The sequence below is a fragment of the Myotis myotis genome, unplaced genomic scaffold (assembly GCF_014108235.1).
Source record: "Myotis myotis isolate mMyoMyo1 unplaced genomic scaffold, mMyoMyo1.p scaffold_m19_p_8, whole genome shotgun sequence".
NCBI lineage: Eukaryota > Metazoa > Chordata > Mammalia > Chiroptera > Vespertilionidae > Myotis > Myotis myotis.
In genome coordinates, this window is record NW_023416390.1 from 46689059 (window position 1) to 46710409 (window position 21351).

The window sequence follows — 21351 nt, forward strand, 5'->3', positions numbered from 1 at the left end:
TATGGTTTCATGACTTACATTTAAGTCTTTTTTATCCATTTTGAGTTTATTCTTGTGTATGGTATAAGTTAGTGGTCTTAGTTTCACTTTTTTGCATGTGTCAAATTTTCCCAATACCATTTATGGTAGAGACTATCTTTACTCCATGGTATGCTCTTGCCTCCTTTGATAAATATTAATTGAGCATAATGGCTTGGGTTGATTTCTGGGGTATTTGTTCTGTTCCATTGATCTATATGTCTGTTCTTGTGCCAGTACCAGGCTGTTTTGATTATAGTGGCTTTGTAGTATAACTTGATACCTGGTACTGTGATCCTTCCAACTTTGTTGTTCTTTCTCAAGATTGCTGCCTGCGGCTATTCGATGTCTTTTTTTGTTCCATATACATTTTTGGAGTATTTGTTCTGGATCTGTGACATATGCCATTGGTATTTTAATTGGGGTTGCATTGAATCGATAGATTTTATACATTCACCCTCTAAGAGGGTGCCTGTATATCCAGCTGTCTCTCCCTGGCAGACAGCAACCCCGTTGCTTTTCACAACCAGATGTTATATGGACACCTTTCTTAGTATTGGCACTCTCGGCTCGGGAGCCCAGCTTGGGGTTTAGACCCCAGAGTTCACATTGGGAACCACCACAGCTGAGATATCCCTCCAGAACCTCAGCTGCTGTCTGCGGGAGTCCTGCCAGCCCTTTCCCGCCTTCGCACTTCCTACCAGTCTCTATGCGGTCTCCACATTCTGCCCTTCTTTATCTGGGTTCTCTCCAGCTAGTCTTTAAGGACTAGAAGCCTGATGCACGAAATTCGTGCGGGGGGGGGGGGGGGGTCCCCGTCAGCCCAGCCTGCACCCTCTCCAATCCAGGACCCCTCAGAGGATTGGGCCTAAACCAGCAGTTGGACATCCCTCTCACAGTCCTTGACTGCTGGCTTCTAATCGCTCACCTGCCTGCCGGCCTGATTGCCCCCAACTGCCCCCGCCTGCCCCCCCACTGCTGGCCTGGTCACTCCTAACTGCCCCCCACCACCACCATCCTGTTCGCCTCTTACTGCCGCCCCTGCCGGCCTGGTTGCCCCTCATATCCCCCCCACCCCTCCCCTACTCCTCCCCCCCCCCCCCGTGCCGCCAGTCTGGTTGCCCCACACAGTCTGCTGTTCAGTCATTTGGTCATCCTCACTAACCCCTCCTGCAGGGCTGAGGGGACTCGATGCCGCCATCTTGTGGCTGTGGGTGTCACCATATTTGAGGGTGTGGCAGTCAATTAGCATATTCCCTCCTTATTGGCTGTGGGCGCCACCATCTTTGCAATGGCATGAGGGTCAATTAGCATATTCCCTCTTTATTAGATAGGATGATTTTTCTGTATTTTAGTTGTAACTCTAGTTTGGTCCTGGGAGCATGTCAGTGTAGCATCCTCTTACTCTGCTGTCATTTTGGAATCTCCTTATTTTTCACTCTTTTTTCCTTTTTTTTGTTTTTAAATCCTCATCCAAGAATGTTTTTCCCATCGATTTCTAGAGAGAGAGGAGAAGGGAGGGAATAGAAAGAGAGAAACATTGATGTGAGTGAGACACATTGATTGGTTGCCTCCTGCACGTGCCCCTTCCAGGGCTGGGAAACCTGTATCCGAGGTATGTGCCCTTGACTGGGAATCGAATCCGCAACCCTTCAGTTCATGGGCCAACATTCCAACCCCTGAACCACACCAGCCAGGGCAAGTTTGAGTTTTTTAAATTTTGACAGTGAAACTAAACTAAGAACTATTTACCCTAAATTGCTGGTACATCAGTCTACCTCCTAAGTAGATTGCCAGTTAACGATGGATTTCTTTTAAGTTCTCTCATTTGTGATGTTAAAACATATATGCAGATTACTGACATAATTAATTTTACTTATGAACTTAATAAGATTTTGAAATATTTTTGCATAGTTGATTCATTCAGTTCTTGATGTAGGCATATAGCATGTCACATAGAAAAAATAATGCATTTAGACCTTGGAAATATACAGAATTGAATTTAAATCCTGGTTACCTTGAGTAAGTTATTTAATATTCATGCACTTGTCAAGAAATAATTATGTGCCAGGCATATGGGTGGGAGTAGTGACATGGGAAGAGGGTATGACTCCTGTCTTTAAAGAATTCAAAGACTTGTACCATTGACTTCAGCCTGTGAATCTGTTGTCTTGTTGACAAAATGGAGGTGAGAGAACTTAAAATTCCCAAAATAATACTTAGAGGAACCATAGATGCTCAATATGAGCTAGGTTATGTATTGTCATTCATACTATTTAATCATAGAACTACTCAGAAACATCAGATAAAGATTAAGCCCCTTTCTTGTTTGGGAACTGCATTGCCTTGAGAGATTTATTTGTCTTGATTTATTTGTCATTCATTCAAATATTCTTTGTTCTGGCACTAGACATATTTGCCAAGCTTCTAGAATTTGAGGGCCCCATGCCATTGCCTTGTGCCTTTGCTCTTGGTTTTCATCTTATCTAAGCACAACAGTCTGCTGGACTCCACAGAAATTACTTGTTTTTTTAGCCTGATGAAAATACTTGCTATCAGTTAAAAGAACAAATCTGTAATTTGAAAACAAGCCATCATGTAGGGCAGGGGTCTGCCTACTTTTTCTGTAAAGGGCCAGCTATTTTAGGCTTTGTGGGCCATAGGTCTAGGTTGGAACTGCTCAACTCTGATATTGTAATATAAAATCAATCATAGAAAATATATAAATGAATGAGTGTGGCTGTGTTCCAATAAAATTTTATTTATGGGCACTGAAATTTAAATTTTTTGTAATTTTCATATCAAAATATTCTTGTTTTTATTTTAAAATTTTCTGTCATATAAGAATGTGAAAGCTATGCTTAAATTAGGGACTCTATAAGAAAAAAAACAGCTATCCAGCCAGATTTGGCCAGTGTGCTATAGTTTGCTGACCCTATAGCACATGTATGATTAGCATATACATGCATAATGTATGATTTTATATATATATATATATATATATATATACACACACACACACACACACACACACACACATTTCAGAGAGGAAGGGAAAGGGAGAGAGGGAGAGATAGAGATAGAAACATCAATAATGAGAGAGAATCATTGATCGGCTGCCTCCCATATACCTCACACTGGGGATTGAGACCACAACCTGGAATGTGCCCTGGCTGGGAATGGAACTGTGACTTCTTGGTTCATAGGTTGACGCTCAACACTGATCCATTACCGGCCAACCATAATGTGCGAATTTACTATAATTGTTAATTGGGTAATAATTGTGAGGCACTTAGGTGAATGGTTCTTTTAGTAGGATTGTTAATATCAAAGTTTGGGTTCCGCATTTTTTTTTTCTTATTCAAGCTTACTTTTATGTACAAACTATGAATGAATAGAAAAAACATAGGTTTTGTTGTTGTTTTTTTGCCCTATCCAGTTAAGGATTTAAAGGGGATCTTTTAAAGGTTAATTACGCTTAGATTTTTCATTTACCTCAAGTCAAATTCTGTAAAAGTGAATTTCAAGTAATGTCTACAAGGTGTTCTATATACTTCGAATTTTAAAAATGTACAAAATAGGAAATTTTGTGATTTTTTTTTTTTTAAATTGTATATACGTACACATTTACATTGTGTGAGCACTGTTGAGCAAAACAAAAAATAAGCCTAGGCAAATAGGTTTACAGTTGTGAGTATTCAAGAATATATTATTGTATTATTATTTATTAATTATTGTATTTTCCATATGAACACTGTAAACCTACTTTTGCCCCATCCAGTATTTTACTTTAAAAACAAAAACAACTTTTATACTGACTATAATAATTTTGTATGTTAAAACTGTGACTTAAAACTCTATAAACTTTGCTTTCTGTAGACACCAGAGAAGAAACAATCTGAATCATCCAGAGGAAGAAAGAGAAAAGCAGAAAATCAGAATGAAAGTAGTCAGGGTAAGTGAAGTAAAATCTTCCTTCAGAGCCAAGTAGGCATTTACAGTTATTCTGATTTTTAATCAGTTAATAATGTAATTGTGAAATAAGTAATTTCATGTTTTTGTGATTTTTTTTATGACTGTTAGGTAATTTCTGCATTTAATAATAGTTTAGGAATGTATTTTATGTACTTTGCATAAGAAATAATAATATGAAATTGTAATCTTTTTGTACCATGAATAATGTGTGGTTACTGTTTAGACTTTTTTAACATTTTTCCCTTTCTTTGGCTCACTTATCTAATTCAGTTGACACCTTTTGCTCTGGAAACCTAAATGGCCTTGGGCCAAAGAAGATCTGCTAATACTAAGTGTTAAGCACCTGGCAAGCACTACCGTAGCACCTTTCATGTTTCTCTTTTTATATGGTTTATGGTATTGAATAAGAACTTGAGGTATCACTTTAAAACAAGTGCCCAAATTTACTCATTCCTTTTATTTTTTTAAAGAGATTGTCCTATCTAATAATAGACAAACATGGTAATTTACCGTACCTTCACTACGCCTCCCATTGGCTAATCAGTGTGGTATGCAAATTAACTGCTAACAAAGATGGCGACTAATTTGCATACTGCAGGCAGGGCGGGACAGCGCCATCCCGCCTGCCCTGCCACCATCCGGGCCTGCTATCTGTGAACCGGGGTGACGGGCGTCCTGTGTGCAACCCGACCCGGGGCAGCTGGGCGGGACAGCGTGGCTCTTTTGTCACCCCAGCTTCCTCATCACAGCTCCCTTGGGGCCTAAGCCTTTAGTTGGACATCCCCCGAGGGCTCCCTGGCTGCCAGAAGGATGTCTGACTGCAAGCTTAGGCCTGATCCCCTGGGAAGTGGGCCTAAGTCGACAGGTGGACATCCCCCAAGGGGTCCTGGACTGCAAATGGGCGCAGGCTGGGCTGAAGGACACCCCCCCCCCCCCCCCGCCCCAGTGCACAAATTTTTGTGCACTGGGCCTCTAGTATAAAAATAATTGAGACACTTTTATTAAAGCATCATCTTTTTCTTTTCAAATCTGTTCTTTCTCCTTTTTTGCATACCTACCTTTTATGATATGAGCTAAGAAAAATTGTTTTTGTTAGACTTCAAAATTTCTTACAATGGATAACAAAATAGTATTATTTAATGTGGCCCTCTATATTAAATGTAATAAAGTGGTCTCTTAAAATCTATATAATAGCGATTTTATACATATATTATTATATTACATAATCATAATATTTTGTGACTTATAAATGGCACTGGCACCAAGGTATGTGTTTGTAGCAGTCGTCTTTCCAGAAGGAAGGAGTTAAGTCATTGCAGCACCTTTCTCTAGGTGTGTGGTATTTTGTATGTCAATCTGTCCTGAGCTCCTTTTTGGTCTTAATGTAGTTCCCCAAGTTTTGGTTAATGTGCTTGGAGCTTTATATATAGTGTAAGGATAAATTAATTATGATAGTTTCAACTTCAGATTTAAAAACTCAGTTAAAAAGCAGATCTCAAAATAGGGAAGGACTTCTGGGTTGGTTGATTCAACATATGTCTTTAAGAACCCAGTTTTTTTGTGTGTGTGTTCTGCCATATGCAGAATTGTCTGATTTTCTTTTGGTTTTAGGCTGGTTGCCAGTTTTAATTGGATTTGCTCATGTCAGTTTCCCCACTCGTATTTGCTTTAAGAAAGGGGCTGGATTAAGGGGCCTCTGTACGAACATTTGCATTAGAGGGGTACCAGAAGAGACAATTAGAACAAGGAATTGAAACTTATTTGAGGAAATAATGACAGAAAACTTTCCTAACCTGGTGAAGGAAATAGACACACAAGTCCAGGAAACGCAGACTCCCCAAACAAAATGAACCCAAAGAGGCTAATACTAAAACAAAAAGAAAGAAAAGGGCTGGCTTACTGTGGGGTTTGTTCTCTTTCTTTAAAGTGACTTCTTCAATTCTAAAGCAAACCTCTCCTGTGTTTCTGTAGATAAGAATTGGGACATGTGTCCATTCCAAAACCACTTATGTCCTGCAAAGGTATTACTGCCCTGAAAAAAAAAAAATCAGACCCATCTCTAAAATGGAAAATGAGTTAAAGTTCCTCTCAGAAATACAGGCTTTATGGAAAAGGGATGATAGCTGAATAAAATTGGATTTCTTACCAGTAGGAGAACTAGGAATTGAGGCAGGATTTAGTTACATGTGCTATGTAGGAGAAGGAATGTTAACAGAACAAAATTTGGGTTCAGTGGGCAAATAGCTTGTGGGTAGGTAACCCAAAATGTCTGAGTGTTCATTTAAACAGACTTCTTCAGAATCCAGGAAAGCTGTTGCAGGCAGGAGGGACATTCCTTTGGTAGTCTTCTCTGACCTCTAAATAAACCTGTACAAAAATTTTGTTCACAATTTCTAGGTAACATTTGTAGTTCTGAGTTGTTACTTAGTTTAAAAAAATATTGCCCTACCTTTTTCCAAGAATGAATTTAAGGTTGTTGAACTTTAAATGTATCATTTATTCACCTCAGTAATGCCTGGCACATAATAACCACTCAAGAAATATTTGTTGAATAAAATAAATTCAAGTTACTATTGAATTGATAAATCTATATGTTTTTGTTATTTAAAACTTTTGACTCTGTGGTATCATTATTTTTTCGTTTGTAACTTGAAGAAATCATGTATTCTGTATAGTTCTAATGAAGGGTGGTTGACTCCCATCCAAAAAAAGTCTCTATACACCATATTTCTTAAGAACTTCCAAATTCAGTTTTTATAAAACTGAGTTCATTTTAGAGCAAAACTTTTAATTAAAGAATTGTGATCTATAATTATTTGGATCACTGTATCGATAATGTGGTCATATAAGGTACAATATTTAAAATCTAGTTTATTAAAAACAGCCTATAAATTTGGAAATAGTTTTTAGAGAATGAAAACATTTTTAGAAATAGCATTCATATTAAAGCATGTTATTGCCAGTTTGTTGTGGTTTGTGTTAACCAAAATTTTTTTATTTTTTATTTATAGGTTTTTCCATTATACAGCTGCCTTTTAGCTTTAAAAAAAAAAATCATCGATTTGCTTTAATGAAATTAGGAGACATTAAGTAATATTAATGACTTAATTAAATCTACAAAATTTTTTACTTTTATATTTTAGGAAAAAGTATTGGGGGACGTGGCCACAAAATTAGCGACTATTTTGAAGTAAGTTCATTGAGGAACATCTCTAGTGGGTTTTTTTGTTTGTTTTTTAAATATATACTTTTTTATTGTTGATAGAATTACAGATGTCTCCCATTTTCTCCCCCTTCACTCTCCTCCTTCCAGCCCCTACTCCTCCCCACCACCCCCCCTCAATGTCTTCATCCCCCTATCACCTGTGCCTGTATAAGTATATAAATTCTTTGGTTCATCTCTTCTAGTTCTTCATATAAGTCTGGTATGGGCTAAGATAATTTCTTTGAAGCACAAGGCCAACTTTTGATTATCTGTTTGATTAGAGCAAAGCTTCAGTCTATGTCAGCGGTTCTCAACCTGTGGGTCGCGACCCCTTTGGGGGTCGAACGACCCTTTCACTGGGGTTGCCTAAGACCATCGGAAAACACATATATAATTACATATTGTTTTTGTGATTAATTACTATGCTTTAATTATGTTCAATTTGTAACAATGAAAATACATCCTGCATATCAGATATTTACATTACGATTCATAACAGTAGCAAAATTACAGTTATGAAGTAGCAACGAAAATAATTTTATGGTTGGGGGTCACCACAACATGAGGAACTGTATTAAAGGGTCGTGGCATTAGCAAGGTTGAGAACCACTGGTCTATGTGATGTCCTGTCTTTCTAGGAACATTAAAATTTACTTCTATATTGGGATGGCACATCATAATTTTCAAAGTATTTTCTCACATGTTTGCTTATAACAACTTGAGAAATCTGTGAAGGTAGGTATTTACAAATGAGGAAACTGAGGACCAGAAATGTAAAGTAGCCTACCTAATGACAAATTCTAAAGGGAAGAGCGTTTAGAACTTAACATCTAACGTCCTCCAGTTCAGAATTCTTTCTGTTGTCAATACAGGATTTACTACACCACAGCTCCATTTGAGCCCTGTGGATGGAGATTAAATAATGTCAGTCTAAGAGTCCCTGAAAATAATAAGCAGTGGTAGATTTAGATTCTTACTCAATCCTGCAATGTTTCCTTGCTTCTACACAGAAACACCTTTGGCTACCAGTTGCACATTATAAAACAATGATTATTAAAACAAGAAACATTATCTATTCAGCTGAAAAATATATTTACTTGAGAATGAGAACAGAATTTGCTAGTTAGGGAAAGTGTAGCATTAAAAACATTTTTTTTTCTACCTTCCACTGTTTTTTTTGGTTTACAGAATCTAAGGTAAAACTGTAGTTGATCACAAGATACCTAGTGCTCTTCAGTCCCTCGCTGTTAATATCATTAAGAATCTTTGCCAAAGGTGGGATCAATTCAAATAAAATTTCAAGTCTCTTGAACGCCTACTATGTGCTGGGTATTATAGATTGAAATAGAATACACAAAGTCCCTAGGTTGCAGGAAGTTGTTTAATGAACACACTACGAAGTCCCCATCTCTCCTGCTCATGCTGAATACCCTGAGAGGAAGCCAGTAACAACAAATTTTCTCCTCCCATTCTTGATACAGAAATATGAGAAATGAGAAAGGCAGCTTCCCTTCCTGTGTAGCTAAGTCATGCACTGTAATACATGTCAAGAGTGTAAGAAAGGATCTATTTTTGTTAGATTTTGTACTGTTAAAAGGAAGGGACTTGGTCTGTAGAATTCTTTTTTATAGTGCTACGCACATTCAGATATTTAACAGATCGTGAGCATGATGATTCTGTTTTAAGATGGTTATGTTCACTAACATCTACATGTAAACATGTTAACATTTTTGGGGATTAGGGATTATACTGGTTCAACAAACATTTACAATGTTATAACATCATTGTGTCAGTGGTATCACTACAACTCTAAAGTCATGGTTGAGTCTTAGACCAGTTTTGTGCTAAAATTTGAAGGAAAATAAGATATGTTTATTATTTTGGAGGAATTTGTCTTTGAGTCTGCCACAACAACAAGTTATATATAGTCAGAATGTTCAAAAAATAAGGGTCTGTACAAGACATAGTCTTGTGATATTCTTATGATCATTATTCTCTCTTTAGTCTTTTAGGACTTAGCTGTGAATATTAGTTTTGCTTTTTCTTGACCTATTTAAATGACTGTTTGATGTAAATAAAATATATTTAAATTCTTAACGCTATGTCCAAAATAACATTTATCTAAACCTGTTTTAATAGTGATGTTTCCTTTTTTGCTCAGTACCAAGGTGGGAATGGCTCAAGTCCAGTAAGAGGCATACCTCCTGCAATCCGTTCTCCTCAGAATTCACATTCACATTCCACTCCTTCCTCATCTGTAAGTGTTTACATGCATAGTCTTATGTCTGGGAAGTTATGTATACTGAGTAACTTTTATAATTTACTAGTGGCTTGGTGCACGGATTCTTGCACATTGAAAGGAAATTAATTAACCCAAGAACCACTGCTGCCAAGTCACTGCAGCTTGGCAGTAAACTATATTTGGGGCCAACAGTGCCCGAGCAACAACATAACCCACGGCTGAAGGTGGAATCACGTGGCCCCGCGAGGAATTGGGCTCCTTCCTCTTTGGTTCCGGAGTGCGTCATCTGAGAACCAATGGTGCCAAGTCACTGCAGCTCAGCAGTAAACCAGATTTATGGCCAACAGTGCCCCAGTAACCCACGGCCAAAGGTGGAATCACATGGCCCCGTGAGGAATTGGGATCCCTTCTCTCTGGTTCTAGGGTGCACCACCCAAGAACCGCCACTGCCAACTCACAGCAGCTCGGCAGCTCCTGTGTTGAACGTCTGCCCCCTCGTGGTCAGTGCACGCCATATGTCCTGGATGGTCAGACGGGCACTTAGCCTTTCATATATATCGATGTCTTTATTGAGAATTTCTCTATATATTGTTTATCTTTTTAAAAATCATTCTGTGAGGTGAATTGAGTCCTTTTTAGTGATCTGATGTTATTAGAACTTTACTTCTGAAAGTGAGATTCTTATAAGTTCAAGTTTTTCTGAACTAAATATATCCCAAAAGTAATGTTTCAATAAAAGAAGGCTGTTGAGTCTGTGAATACTCTTATAAAATCAGTCCATATCAAGTAACTCATTTCTAACTTTTAACTTACTTATGAATTAAATTTCTCAGCCACTGAAATGATTGCATAATTCCTTTGTGGGTATCTTTAAGAAAAAGATAGGTAGCCATCAGCCTTGGATTATTTAATTCAGTATAGGACCTGAGTTCAGTATTGGACCTGAAATTGAATCACTTTGTTTTTTTCCTAATATTTTAAGACCTAGTTCTTCTATCTACATTGTTTTATACATCAGATTTCATTTTTTCTTTACTTTCAGTATGTGAAAATTCAGTGGCTAACCAGAAAAACTATATTGGCTTTCAGTAATTTAAAAATGAATTAAAGATTTTTGAAAATCAGAGTATCTCTTATTTATTTAAGTACCTTGATTGTACTTCCAGTGTGCCTTACTGGTCCTTGTCTGTAGACATATACTGAGTTGTTCCTTAATCATTTTGTACCTTGGGGCACATCATATTGCCATATACAAAGTAAAGCATAATACTCAATAATAACTAAGAGTTGCGTTGTTAGTATTGATACAGTGATATAATCTTCCAATGAATGTGTTTTAAAACTATTGACTAGATAAGCCACAAAACTCATCAGTAAATTGATCTTATACTATATTTTAGCGTGCATTATTGTCCCTAATACTAAGAGTTCTGTATTAAGATCTTTTTTCAGTTTTACTTTTAAAACATAATAATGTTTTTAACATTTCTGTTTTAACATGATGTATTAGCCTTGTTTTATTTAACTGATTAAAAGCATTACAGTGTCCTTTATGCCACAAGAATGTAAACTTGAGGGCAGGGAATATATAGTTATCTTTCGCTGGGCCTTATGTGAGGGAGGTACTCAATAAATGCTTATTGACTAAAGGGTGATTAAAAGTTTTAAATTTAATTTTTTAATTAAATTTATTATCCTAACAAAAACTTAAGAAATGTTGCCCTGTACTGTATGGCTCAGTTGGTTGGAGCATCGTCCCATACATCAAAAGGTTGCGGGTTCGATTCCTGGTCAGGGCACATACCTAAGTAGTGGATTCCATCCCCAGTCAGTCAACTGATTGATGTTTCTCTCTCTTCTTTCCTCACTCTCTCTCTCTCTAAAATCAATAAACATATCTCAGGTGAGGATTTAAAAGGGGGGGGCGGGACGGTGTTAAGTAGTTGTTGCTAAACAGAAGCCTATTTTTTTTTCTTGCTAATGTAAAATTTTAATTTTTTTTTTTAAGGTTCGACCGAATAGCCCTTCTCCTATTGCAGTAGCTTTTGGGGACCACTCTATTGTACAACCAAAGCAGTTATCCTTTAAAATTACTCAGGTAAATAGTTACTGAAATTTATTGGTATGATTTCTAAGAAACAAGTGACCAATTTTGTACAAACAACTCATATGTCTTCTCTTTGTTTTGGACATAGTCATAAAGTAAAATTATACATCAAGAAAGCTTATTACTAAACAAAAAGACAATTTATAAGGGATAAGAAATTGAAATAACCAATTTACTGTCATTTTGTCCTTTATTACATACTGGTTAAATATATGGATGTTTTAAACAAATTAAATAAACAGAACCATCATGATATGTCAGTTCTGTTTATTGATTTTTTTTAACTTAACATACAAGTTATCAGTGTCTTCATGAAGCTGTTATGTTTATTATGAATGGACTTCTAAGCCATTCATTTTGGGTGTCTATATTTATATATATTCATGTATGCTGCACACTTAGAAAAATCATTTGAAAATTGAATTAATTGGATATCTTTTACACTTATTTAGTTTTATTAATTTTGGGTACTAAGTTTTTCATTTCAACTTTTTACATATGGCAGTTTCTGTATGACACTGTCTCAGACCAAGGGTTGGGAGAGTTGAGCTTGACCTCCCCAGCGGCCCGATTTATTGCCATGAGACTTTTTCTGTTAGGTGATGTCTAAACTGCATCAAAGCTTCTTTTGGGATTCTCTCTATGCTAGGATGGTAAGTACATTGCTTTTAGTCAGTGAACAGCTCATGAAAGTTTTTGCCATGTTCAAAATTCAGAATTGATAGCATAAAGCAGTGGTTATATTGAATTTTAATGATGAATATATCAATATTCTAAACTTTTAAATAATTAATCTTTAGATGTTTCTTTGTAAGTTTGTAGCACTTGTACTTCTGACTAAAACTTAAAACTGCACTCAGACTTTTTGGGATACCCTTTACATACACACATAAAATCAAATATTTTCTTTGCTTTTTAGAATCAATAAAATCTAATGTTTACATGCAGTGATATATATAATGGAGATAATAAAATAGCTTTCTTTCATTTAGACTGATCTCACAATGCTGAAATTAGCAGCATTAGAAAGTAATAAAAACCAGGACCTGGAAAAGAAGGAAGGTCGTATAGATGACTTGCTCAGGGTAAGTAGTAAGTTATGGATGGGGGGAAGGGAGCTAGGGGTCTGATTGTTTGGCAGTAGTAAAGCTGTTGAGAAAATACTTGATATTATAAAAAAAAATTTATAGCTGGGGGTAAGGGAGAAGCCTTTTCTGGTTGTATAAGTACTTCATTGAAAATGTCAACTTTAAAGTGAAAATTATTTTATTCGTTCTTTCAAATGTGAATTGAGAAACAGTTGAAGAAATAGAAGGAAGTTAATAAAATTTAATCAACTACCATAAGACAGAGATATCCATTTCATGTTAGTTTTAAAGTTAATTGATTTTGTTACAAATCTGACATTTGCTATTATACATGATGAAGTAATTGCTACCATCCTGCAAGATTTTTAATGGAAACTTTATAGAAAGACACATCAAAAAGTGTACTTATAATGTGAGTGAAGTATAAAGCAGTGGTCTTGCCTATTTGCTGCTCAGTAAAATCACTGGATGAAGAAAAGTAAGGTGCCTAGGTACTTTATAAAAGTACTAATGCCAGAACTCTACCATGAGGGGTTCTGATTAAATTGATGTGATGTAGGTAGTTTTATTGGTAGTTTTATTAAAAGCTCCTCCGGATGAGTCTAATTTAAGCAAGCTTTGAGAACCACTGGTGTAGAAACTCAATAAAATCAATATCCATGATTCTACCATAGTGATCAATACCTTTGAATGATCATGTGCCTTTCCTGATCCTGTCACATCCCTTTACCATCAACCACTCTTCTGAGTTTTGTATTTATTATGCCTTTGCATTTCTTTGTGGTTTTATTTCATACTAGAGGCCCGGTGCACGACATTCGTGCAATCAGGGATGTTGGGGGTGTCTCTCAGCCCAGCCTGCACCCTCTCACACTCTGGGAGCCTTGCAATTGATCGCCCCGCAGAGGCAGGCCCTGCCCACCCGCTGCAGCCTGCGGGTAGGTGGCCTGGGGCGATCATGGAGTCTCCCCTGATTGATTGCCCCACTGGCCAGTGGCCTGAGCCTCCTTCTGCGGGGCAGTGGCGGGGGCCCTGACCAATCGCATCGCACCTGCTTTGGCTGGCCTGGCACCAGTGGGTATCATAGTGTGGTCATCCAGCTGGTCATTCCACTGTTTGGCCATTTGGTCTAGTTGCATATTATGCTTTTATTATTATAGATGTCTAGACATTCTTAACATTATTTCAGTTTGTTTTTGAACTTTATATAAGCAAAATTGCAGTATATGTACCCTTTTACCCTGCTTGTTTTCACTAAACAGTATATGTGTGATTGTCATATAGTTTATTCATTTTACTACTATATAGTGAGGCATTATATTAATACTAAAGGCCCGGTGCATGAAAATCATGCACGGGTAGGGTTCCTAGGCCTGGCCAGCGATCAGTGCCCATCTGTGGGGCGACCAGCAGGGCAATCAGAGGCGCCCCGCTGGCACCCGCCTTGGCTGGCCTAGGGCCTGCGGGCTGGGGGCAGCTCCTGCGTTAAGCATCTGCCCCCTGGTGGTCGGTGCGCATCATAGTGACTGGTCGTCCTGCCATTTGGTCGATTTGTATATTCAGCTTTTATTATATAGGATACCATAATTTATTTTTTCTGCTCTCGGTGGACATTTTAGTTTCTACTTTTTGCTAATATGAACTACTCAGAGCATTCTTGTACATGTCTTCTAGGGCAAATATAGGAGGATTTCTCTATGGTATATGTTAAGAAGTACTGGGCATGCACATCTTCAACTTTGCTTTATAATGTCAAGTTTTTCTTAAGTGGTTGGATCCCACTAGTACTGGGCAAGAAATAATCTCATTGCTCATTATCCTTGCCAAATCTTGTTATAATCAGATTTAATATTTTTAAATTGTTGACCAATCTGATGAATGTAATAAGGCATCTTTAATTATATGTATTCCCTATCTATTTTTTGAGCATCTTTAAAAATATTTATTAACTATTTGTATTTCTTCTGGGAAATAACTGATCATGGTTTGGCTCATTATCTTATTAGGTTGTCTTTTGTTTTTGTTTTTAATGGATGTCAGTTTTTTGTTCTGACACTCAATATACAGATGGGACAAAAAAGGTTTGTAATTGTATTATTTATTAATTATTTTCATAGAACAACTGTAAACCTACTTTGCCCACCCCATATATTGATTTTTCTCCAAATGTGTGAGTTGTCTGTTCATTTCTTCATGCTATCTTCTGATGATTAGATGCATTTGTGTGATTAAGTGTATATTTTTAAGAAATTATGTTTTATTTGTTCTAAATTATTAGAAAAGGTATACCAAAAGATTCTTTTCCTTAAGATTATAAAGATGTCCTATATTTTATTTTAAACGTTTTATAGTTTGGTTTTTTAATATAAGTTGTTAATATCACTGGAATTCATTTTTGGGTATGGTGTGAAGAAGTAAGGTTTCATTTTCATGTATTTCTATATAGATAACCAGTTGTCCAGCCCATTTAATTAAAAGTCCACTCTTTACCATCAGCTCCATTATATAATCCAGTTTCCATATATAGGTGGATCTGTTTCTGTGTTCTCTGCTATGTTCTGTGTTCTATTTGTGTGTTCCAATGCTGGTTTCACATCTTTTTTGTTGTGTTTGGCTCTTAGTGACAGAGAACATAAACAATACATTAAATGAGATACAGTGTCACTTTTTTGAGAGAAGAACAGAAGTGGGCAGCCTGGTTGTGATGGCTCCACAGTGACATAGGGGATTTTGACTCCTTCAGTTTTTCTGCCCTTTCATCCTTACTGTATGCTTTCTATCTTGAGGGTCATATGGAGGTACAAAATATTTATTCAGAGTCACAGTTATGATATCTGTGTTCCTGAGCAGAAAACAGGAAGAGAAAGGGAATAACAGGGGGGGAAAGAAGCAACAATTCTGTGTACAGCCTTCTTTGATATTCCATTCCTTAGCTATAAGGGAAACTGGGAAATGTATCTTTTAGCTAGGCACATACCAATCCAGAATAAAATATTGACTTGTCATTATTTAGGACGGAGAAAATACATTTTGGCTATCATAATTACCATAGTTTTTTTGATATGTGGTTGAACAAATATCCTCTTCTTTTTGGCTATATTTGGCCCTTTGCAGTCAGAGAAATATAAAATCAGTTTTTCAAGTTACATACACAATTTGTTGCGGTTTTGTTTGAGTTGCTCCTTATGCAATGATGAGGAGTTGTTGGTGCCAAATTCCATTTATGTTCCTCAGAAAGTATCTTTATTTTACCCTTTTTCTTAAAAAACAAAACAAAACATTTTTTAGGTATATAATTTTAGGATGGTAGCTATTATCTGCCGGCATTTTTTATTTAATATGGCATTTCTTTTGCCTTTCACCGTGATTAGCCTACACCTATGATTCTCAAAGTATATCCCCAGATCAGAAATATCAGCATTACTGAGGAACTTAATTAGAAATAAATTTTCAGATCCTACCTCAGGTCTACTGATTCAGAAACTCTGGGGATGGGCCCCAATAATCTGTGTTCTAACAAGCCCTCCAGGTTATTTTCTGGTCACTAGACTAGACTAACCAGACTCATCTCCAGAGTTTAGAGAGAGGCCCCTTCCCTGAACATGTGGCTACCTACAAAGTCAACAAAATTGGTATAATTGTTGTCAATAAAGGTGGTGGGAATGTTTAGCTATTGGATAGGCATCTACAGTATCATTCACAAATTGAATGGAGAAAATTGTTTATTATTTACATAAGATGGAAAAGAATCATTCATTTTTAAGTGTTAGATACTTTATATACTATATTTTAATTATTTTTAACTAAGTTATGTAGATGGCATTGCCCCTATTTTAAAAATAAGACAACTGAACTAAGATCCAGATAACTTAAGAGTGTATTTGAACCCATGGAGTGTGGATACAAATTCCATTTACTTTCCACTACACAGCCAAGCAGCATTTAATAGTACTACCCCATGGTAAGCAGGTGTTTTTCAAAAATTTTTTATTATCATATTCAAATACTTAATATTACTAATCCTTTTTCTTTCTGTAATTTATTCAAAACGTTAAAAATACTCCAAAGTATCTCGTAAATACAAATTACAGATCTTTTCCATTTTTTTACTTATTCTTATAGGCTAACTGTGATCTCAGACGGCAAATAGATGAACAACAAAAATTACTTGAAAAATACAAAGAACGATTAAATAAGTGCATATCAATGAGCAAGAAATTGCTTATTGAAAAGGTAAGTTAAAAGTTTGATAAAATTTCCCTTCCCTTTAACTAGCCTCCTTTGTCTTGTATGCTTTTAAAATTTAAACGAGTATCATTGAGCAATGATTTTTCCTCCTTTTTTCAGAGTAACCAAGAAAAACTGTCAAGCCGGGAGAAGAGTATGCAAGACAGATTACGCCTTGGACACTTCACAACAGTTAGACATGGTGCTTCATTTACTGAACAATGGACAGATGGTTTTGCATTTCAGAATCTTGTGAAGTTAGTCATTCTTACCTTTTAAAAAATTTAGTATTTCTTTGGGTTTTCAGCACTGTCAACAATTATAGATTTGGAATTTTGTTCTACATCTATTCTTACTACTCTTTGAGATCATAAATTTAGTATATTTGAAAGGAACATGAAACAAAGATAAATTTAGCTTAGCAGACTTCTTGACTAGTTAGCATTCATCTATATATGATGTATTATGATGTATGTAGCACTCATCTATATATAATTCATCTAATATGGTGTATTATTCTAAATATGACTTTTCGAAATACAAACTGACCTATCTTTATTGATGATTTAGAAGTAAAATTGTTGAAAATTTAATTTTTATTGGAAGATTTATATCTATATATGGGATTGTTCTGCTTAGTTTTTTTTCTCTTTTAAATATGTTTTTATTAATTTCAGAGAAGAAAGGAGAGGGAGAGAGAGAGAGAGAGAGAGAAACATCAGTGATCAGAGAGAATCTTTGATCTGCCTCCAGAGGATGGAGCCCACAACCTGGGCATATGCCCTCACGTGGAATCACCTGTGATCTCCTGGTTCATAGGTTAATGCTCAACTACTGAGCCACACCAGCCGGGCAATTGGTTGATTCTTGTATGTGCCCTGGCTAGGGTTTGAGCCTGCAACCTTGGCATATTGGGGATGACATTGTAATCAACTGAGCTACCGGCCAGGGCACATATACATACTTTATGTCAATCTGTTTATTAGTGTGTATCAGTGATATATAACCCAAAGTATTTGGAAAATGAGAAGAGAAATAAAAATTAGTAATATTAAATTAATAGGCTCTACATTGTATGGTCATTCCTAAATAATCAGGTATTAGCTATCTATTCATTCCAGTAATTTTTGACTTTCCATAAGTTTAAATGATTTCATTCCGCTTTCAGTTGAAAACTGGATTAAAGCCTGGCTTTGCTACTCTTGAGGTTTTCTCAGCTCTTCTACCTAGGTCAAGCATGTCAAACTCAAAGGCTAACACAGGCCAAATAAACAAGGGTTAAGTGAATGTGAGCCACACAAAAAAAAAAACCCTTCAATTTTCATAGAAATGTACGTCTATTTCGATAGAGACATGCTGAATACAAAGGGCTGAAATAAATGCATAATCGTTAACATAAAATAATAGAATATTTTAATAAAAATTAGTATTTTTTCTTGAACATTAACTTGGCAGACACTGAATAACTGCACAAATTAATAAGCGTAACACAAATAAACCTATTTTTCTTGTTTTCCGAAAGCGAAATATTTCCTGTTGCATACGCCAAACAAGTTAGTCCAAGACTAATGATGTGGCAATTGGCTGCTAAAATATTCCCTGCTGGTATTAGTGGAGAGAAATGGTGCACCTACGCATAAGGGAAATGAATGCAACACGATTATAGTAATCAGTCATTAGTGAACGTTGTAATTTGTTATTAATAATTATGTATAACAGGATATTGTAAAAATTAAGTTACGAAATTTCTATTAAAACATTTCTTACATACCGTTCATTATGTTGGCTGGGCCGCAAAAATATTCGTTGTGGTCCACATGCTGCCCATGGGCCGTGAGTTTGACATGCTTGACCTAGGTGATTCTTGATTCTTTTATTCCTACTATATTTTATTGCTATCTGGCTAGGACCACTGGAAAAGGAAATGCTTGTAAAGCCAATTCTTCATCAGCAGAGTAGAACTTCGGTAGTTCTGGCTTGATGTGGGTGAGGGAACAAGGAATTGAAACATTTGACTTGTTCTAAAACTAAGTATCATTACTATGTATAGTTTTAAAGTTTTTTGTTAGCATGGGGAGGTGACCCCCAAAGGGAACAAGGTTACTATTGGAATAAGCTTAAGGTATTATATGATGGGATAGTTTTAAAAAGCTCTGGTCAAATTGTTAAAATCTCCAACCTATATTTTCATAGATCTTATTATATCTACTAGTTTCTAGAATTAGTATGCTTTAGATTCTTGAATGGATAGCAGTAATAATTTGTAGTTTTATTAATTGCCCATTTTTTCAAAGCCATGCTAATTTTTTTCTGTTTCCTTTCTTTAAATTATCAAAATTTCTTCTTTCTAAATTTCTTATAATTGAGGTCAGTTTGTGTTTTCTTTCAAAATATGACTTGCCCATTCCCAGAGTTTTTTAAGAGATAAATTTAGAAAATAATATTTTTAAGTTTATATTTGTCTTCTGAAAACCTAATTTTGCTAATTTCTGTATTTTTTGAATACCCAGTATGTACCAATCCCTATGTTGGACACTAGGAATACAATCTATCTATAATAATAAAAGCATAATATGCTAATTAGACCGGACAGCTGAACGACCTTCTGGATGTCATTCTGGACGTCCTTCCTGACAAAGCCACCACAGCGGGGGCAGAGGCAATTTGGGGCGATCAGGCAGGCAGGCAAGCAGTTAGGGGCTATCAGGCAGGTAGGCAAGTGGTTAGGGGCAATCAGGCAGGCAGTCGAGCGGCTAGGGGCCATCAGGCAGGCAGACAAGCGGTTAGGGGAGATCAGACAGGCAGGCAGAGGCGGGTGGTTAGGGGTGGTCAGGCAGGCAAGGCGGTTAGGGGTGATCAGGCAGGCAGGCAGGACAGTGGTTAGGAGCCATCAGTCCCGGATTGTGAGAGGGATGTTTGACTGCTGCTTTCGGGCCTAAACCGGTAGTTGGACATCCCCTAAGGGGTCCCATATTGCAAGAGGGTGCAGGCCAGGCTGAGGGACCCTCCGCCTCGTGCACTGGGCCTCTAGTATATATAAAAAAAGCCTAAGCAACCGAACAACCAATTGCTATGACGTGCACTGACCACCAGGTGGCAGACGCTCAACGCAGGAGCTGCCCCCTAGTGGTCAGTGTGCTCCCACAGCCAACCTCCCGAGGCTGGCCAACCTCCTGCAGCCCCTCTCCCAGGCCGGCCAACTTCCTCCGGTCCCAATCGGCCCTAGTTGCCAGCCAGGCCGAGGGAACCCCACCCGTGCACGAATTCATGCAGCAGGCCTCTAGTAGGGTATAAAATAGATGTAGTGTCTTCTCATGGAGTGATGTAGTCCAACCAGACCATTCTGATCAAGTATCTACAGAAATGATATTTGCTAGAAAGGAGTAGGTAGATACCATGAGAATATATATAGCAACACATCTTTCCCTAGTCTAAGGGGCTTAACAGATGGATACCCCATTTAGAAATGGGTGTTTCAGATGAGCGGTAAGTACCAGTTGGTTCACAAGGGAGGAACCAAAAAGGTACAAATCTGTGTTAAGACCTTTTATGTTTATTAATATATTTTCATTTTTTAACTGTGAAAAGTAATGGAACATTCATGTTTTTTTACAATTATTTTTATACAGGCAACAAGAATGGGTGAATCAGCAAAGGGAAGATATTGAAAGGCAAAGGAAACTTCTAGCCAAACGCAAACCTCCCACAGCTAATAATTCTCAGGCACCCTCTACCAACTCTGAACCAAAACAGAGGAAAAATAAAGCAGTCAATGGCGCAGAAAATGATCCCTTTGTTAGACCAAATTTACCGCAACTGTAAGTCTCACATTTTTTATTTTCCTTTTTTAAAATTGTAGCCAGTGAGCATGAATGTTGGTAATGGATGTTGTTTATAATTAAACTAATACTTAAGTAGTAATTATAATTTTGGCCAGAAGGAAGGCAGTATTGAAAATTTACTTTTAAATTAATAATAAGCCCCAAATACCTGAATTTTACTTTTGTAAGTGGAGATGTATTAATCCTCTTTAAAAAACAGACTTAGGTAGCTAAGAGACTGGAATCCCCTCTCATGTTATTAATGTTCCTTTTTCTAAGAGATTGTTAACTTAAAATAATATATAGCTGCCATACATTTTCTCAACCTGTGGAAGCAGTACATTAATAGATTATAGGTACTGTTTTTCTCCTTTTGCTTTTCTTTGTTTTCTAAATTTTTGGCTTTAATGCTGAATTACTCTTTATAATTCAAGGGACAAAGACATTTTTAAAAAATAGTTACATGATTATCATAGACTAGTAGCCCTGCGCACAAATCCATGCGCCAGTAGCTCTCTGCGGGCCTGCTCGCTCCGCACCCGCTGCCCAAAGGCTCTCTGTGGCCCAGAGGCCCATCTGCAGCAGGGCGCGGAACCCTTGCCTCAGCATTTTCCCCTCCCCCCCCCCCCCCCCCACTCCATGCCCACTGCCCAGAGGCCCTCCGCAGC

General features: G+C 37.0%; 1 protein-coding gene across 1 annotated transcript in view; it reads left to right on the forward strand.

Annotated features, from left to right (window-relative positions):
- Positions 1–21351, forward strand: part of TLK1 (tousled like kinase 1) — a 160271-nt gene that overhangs the window by 87956 nt on the left and 50964 nt on the right. The window contains exons 4-11 of the mRNA XM_036318543.1: positions 3898–3973; positions 7137–7183; positions 9360–9455; positions 11449–11538; positions 12540–12632; positions 16758–16868; positions 16983–17119; positions 20492–20680. Of these exons, the coding sequence (XP_036174436.1) occupies positions 3898–3973; positions 7137–7183; positions 9360–9455; positions 11449–11538; positions 12540–12632; positions 16758–16868; positions 16983–17119; positions 20492–20680 (839 nt within the window). The remainder of the gene's footprint in view (positions 1–3897; positions 3974–7136; positions 7184–9359; positions 9456–11448; positions 11539–12539; positions 12633–16757; positions 16869–16982; positions 17120–20491; positions 20681–21351) is intronic.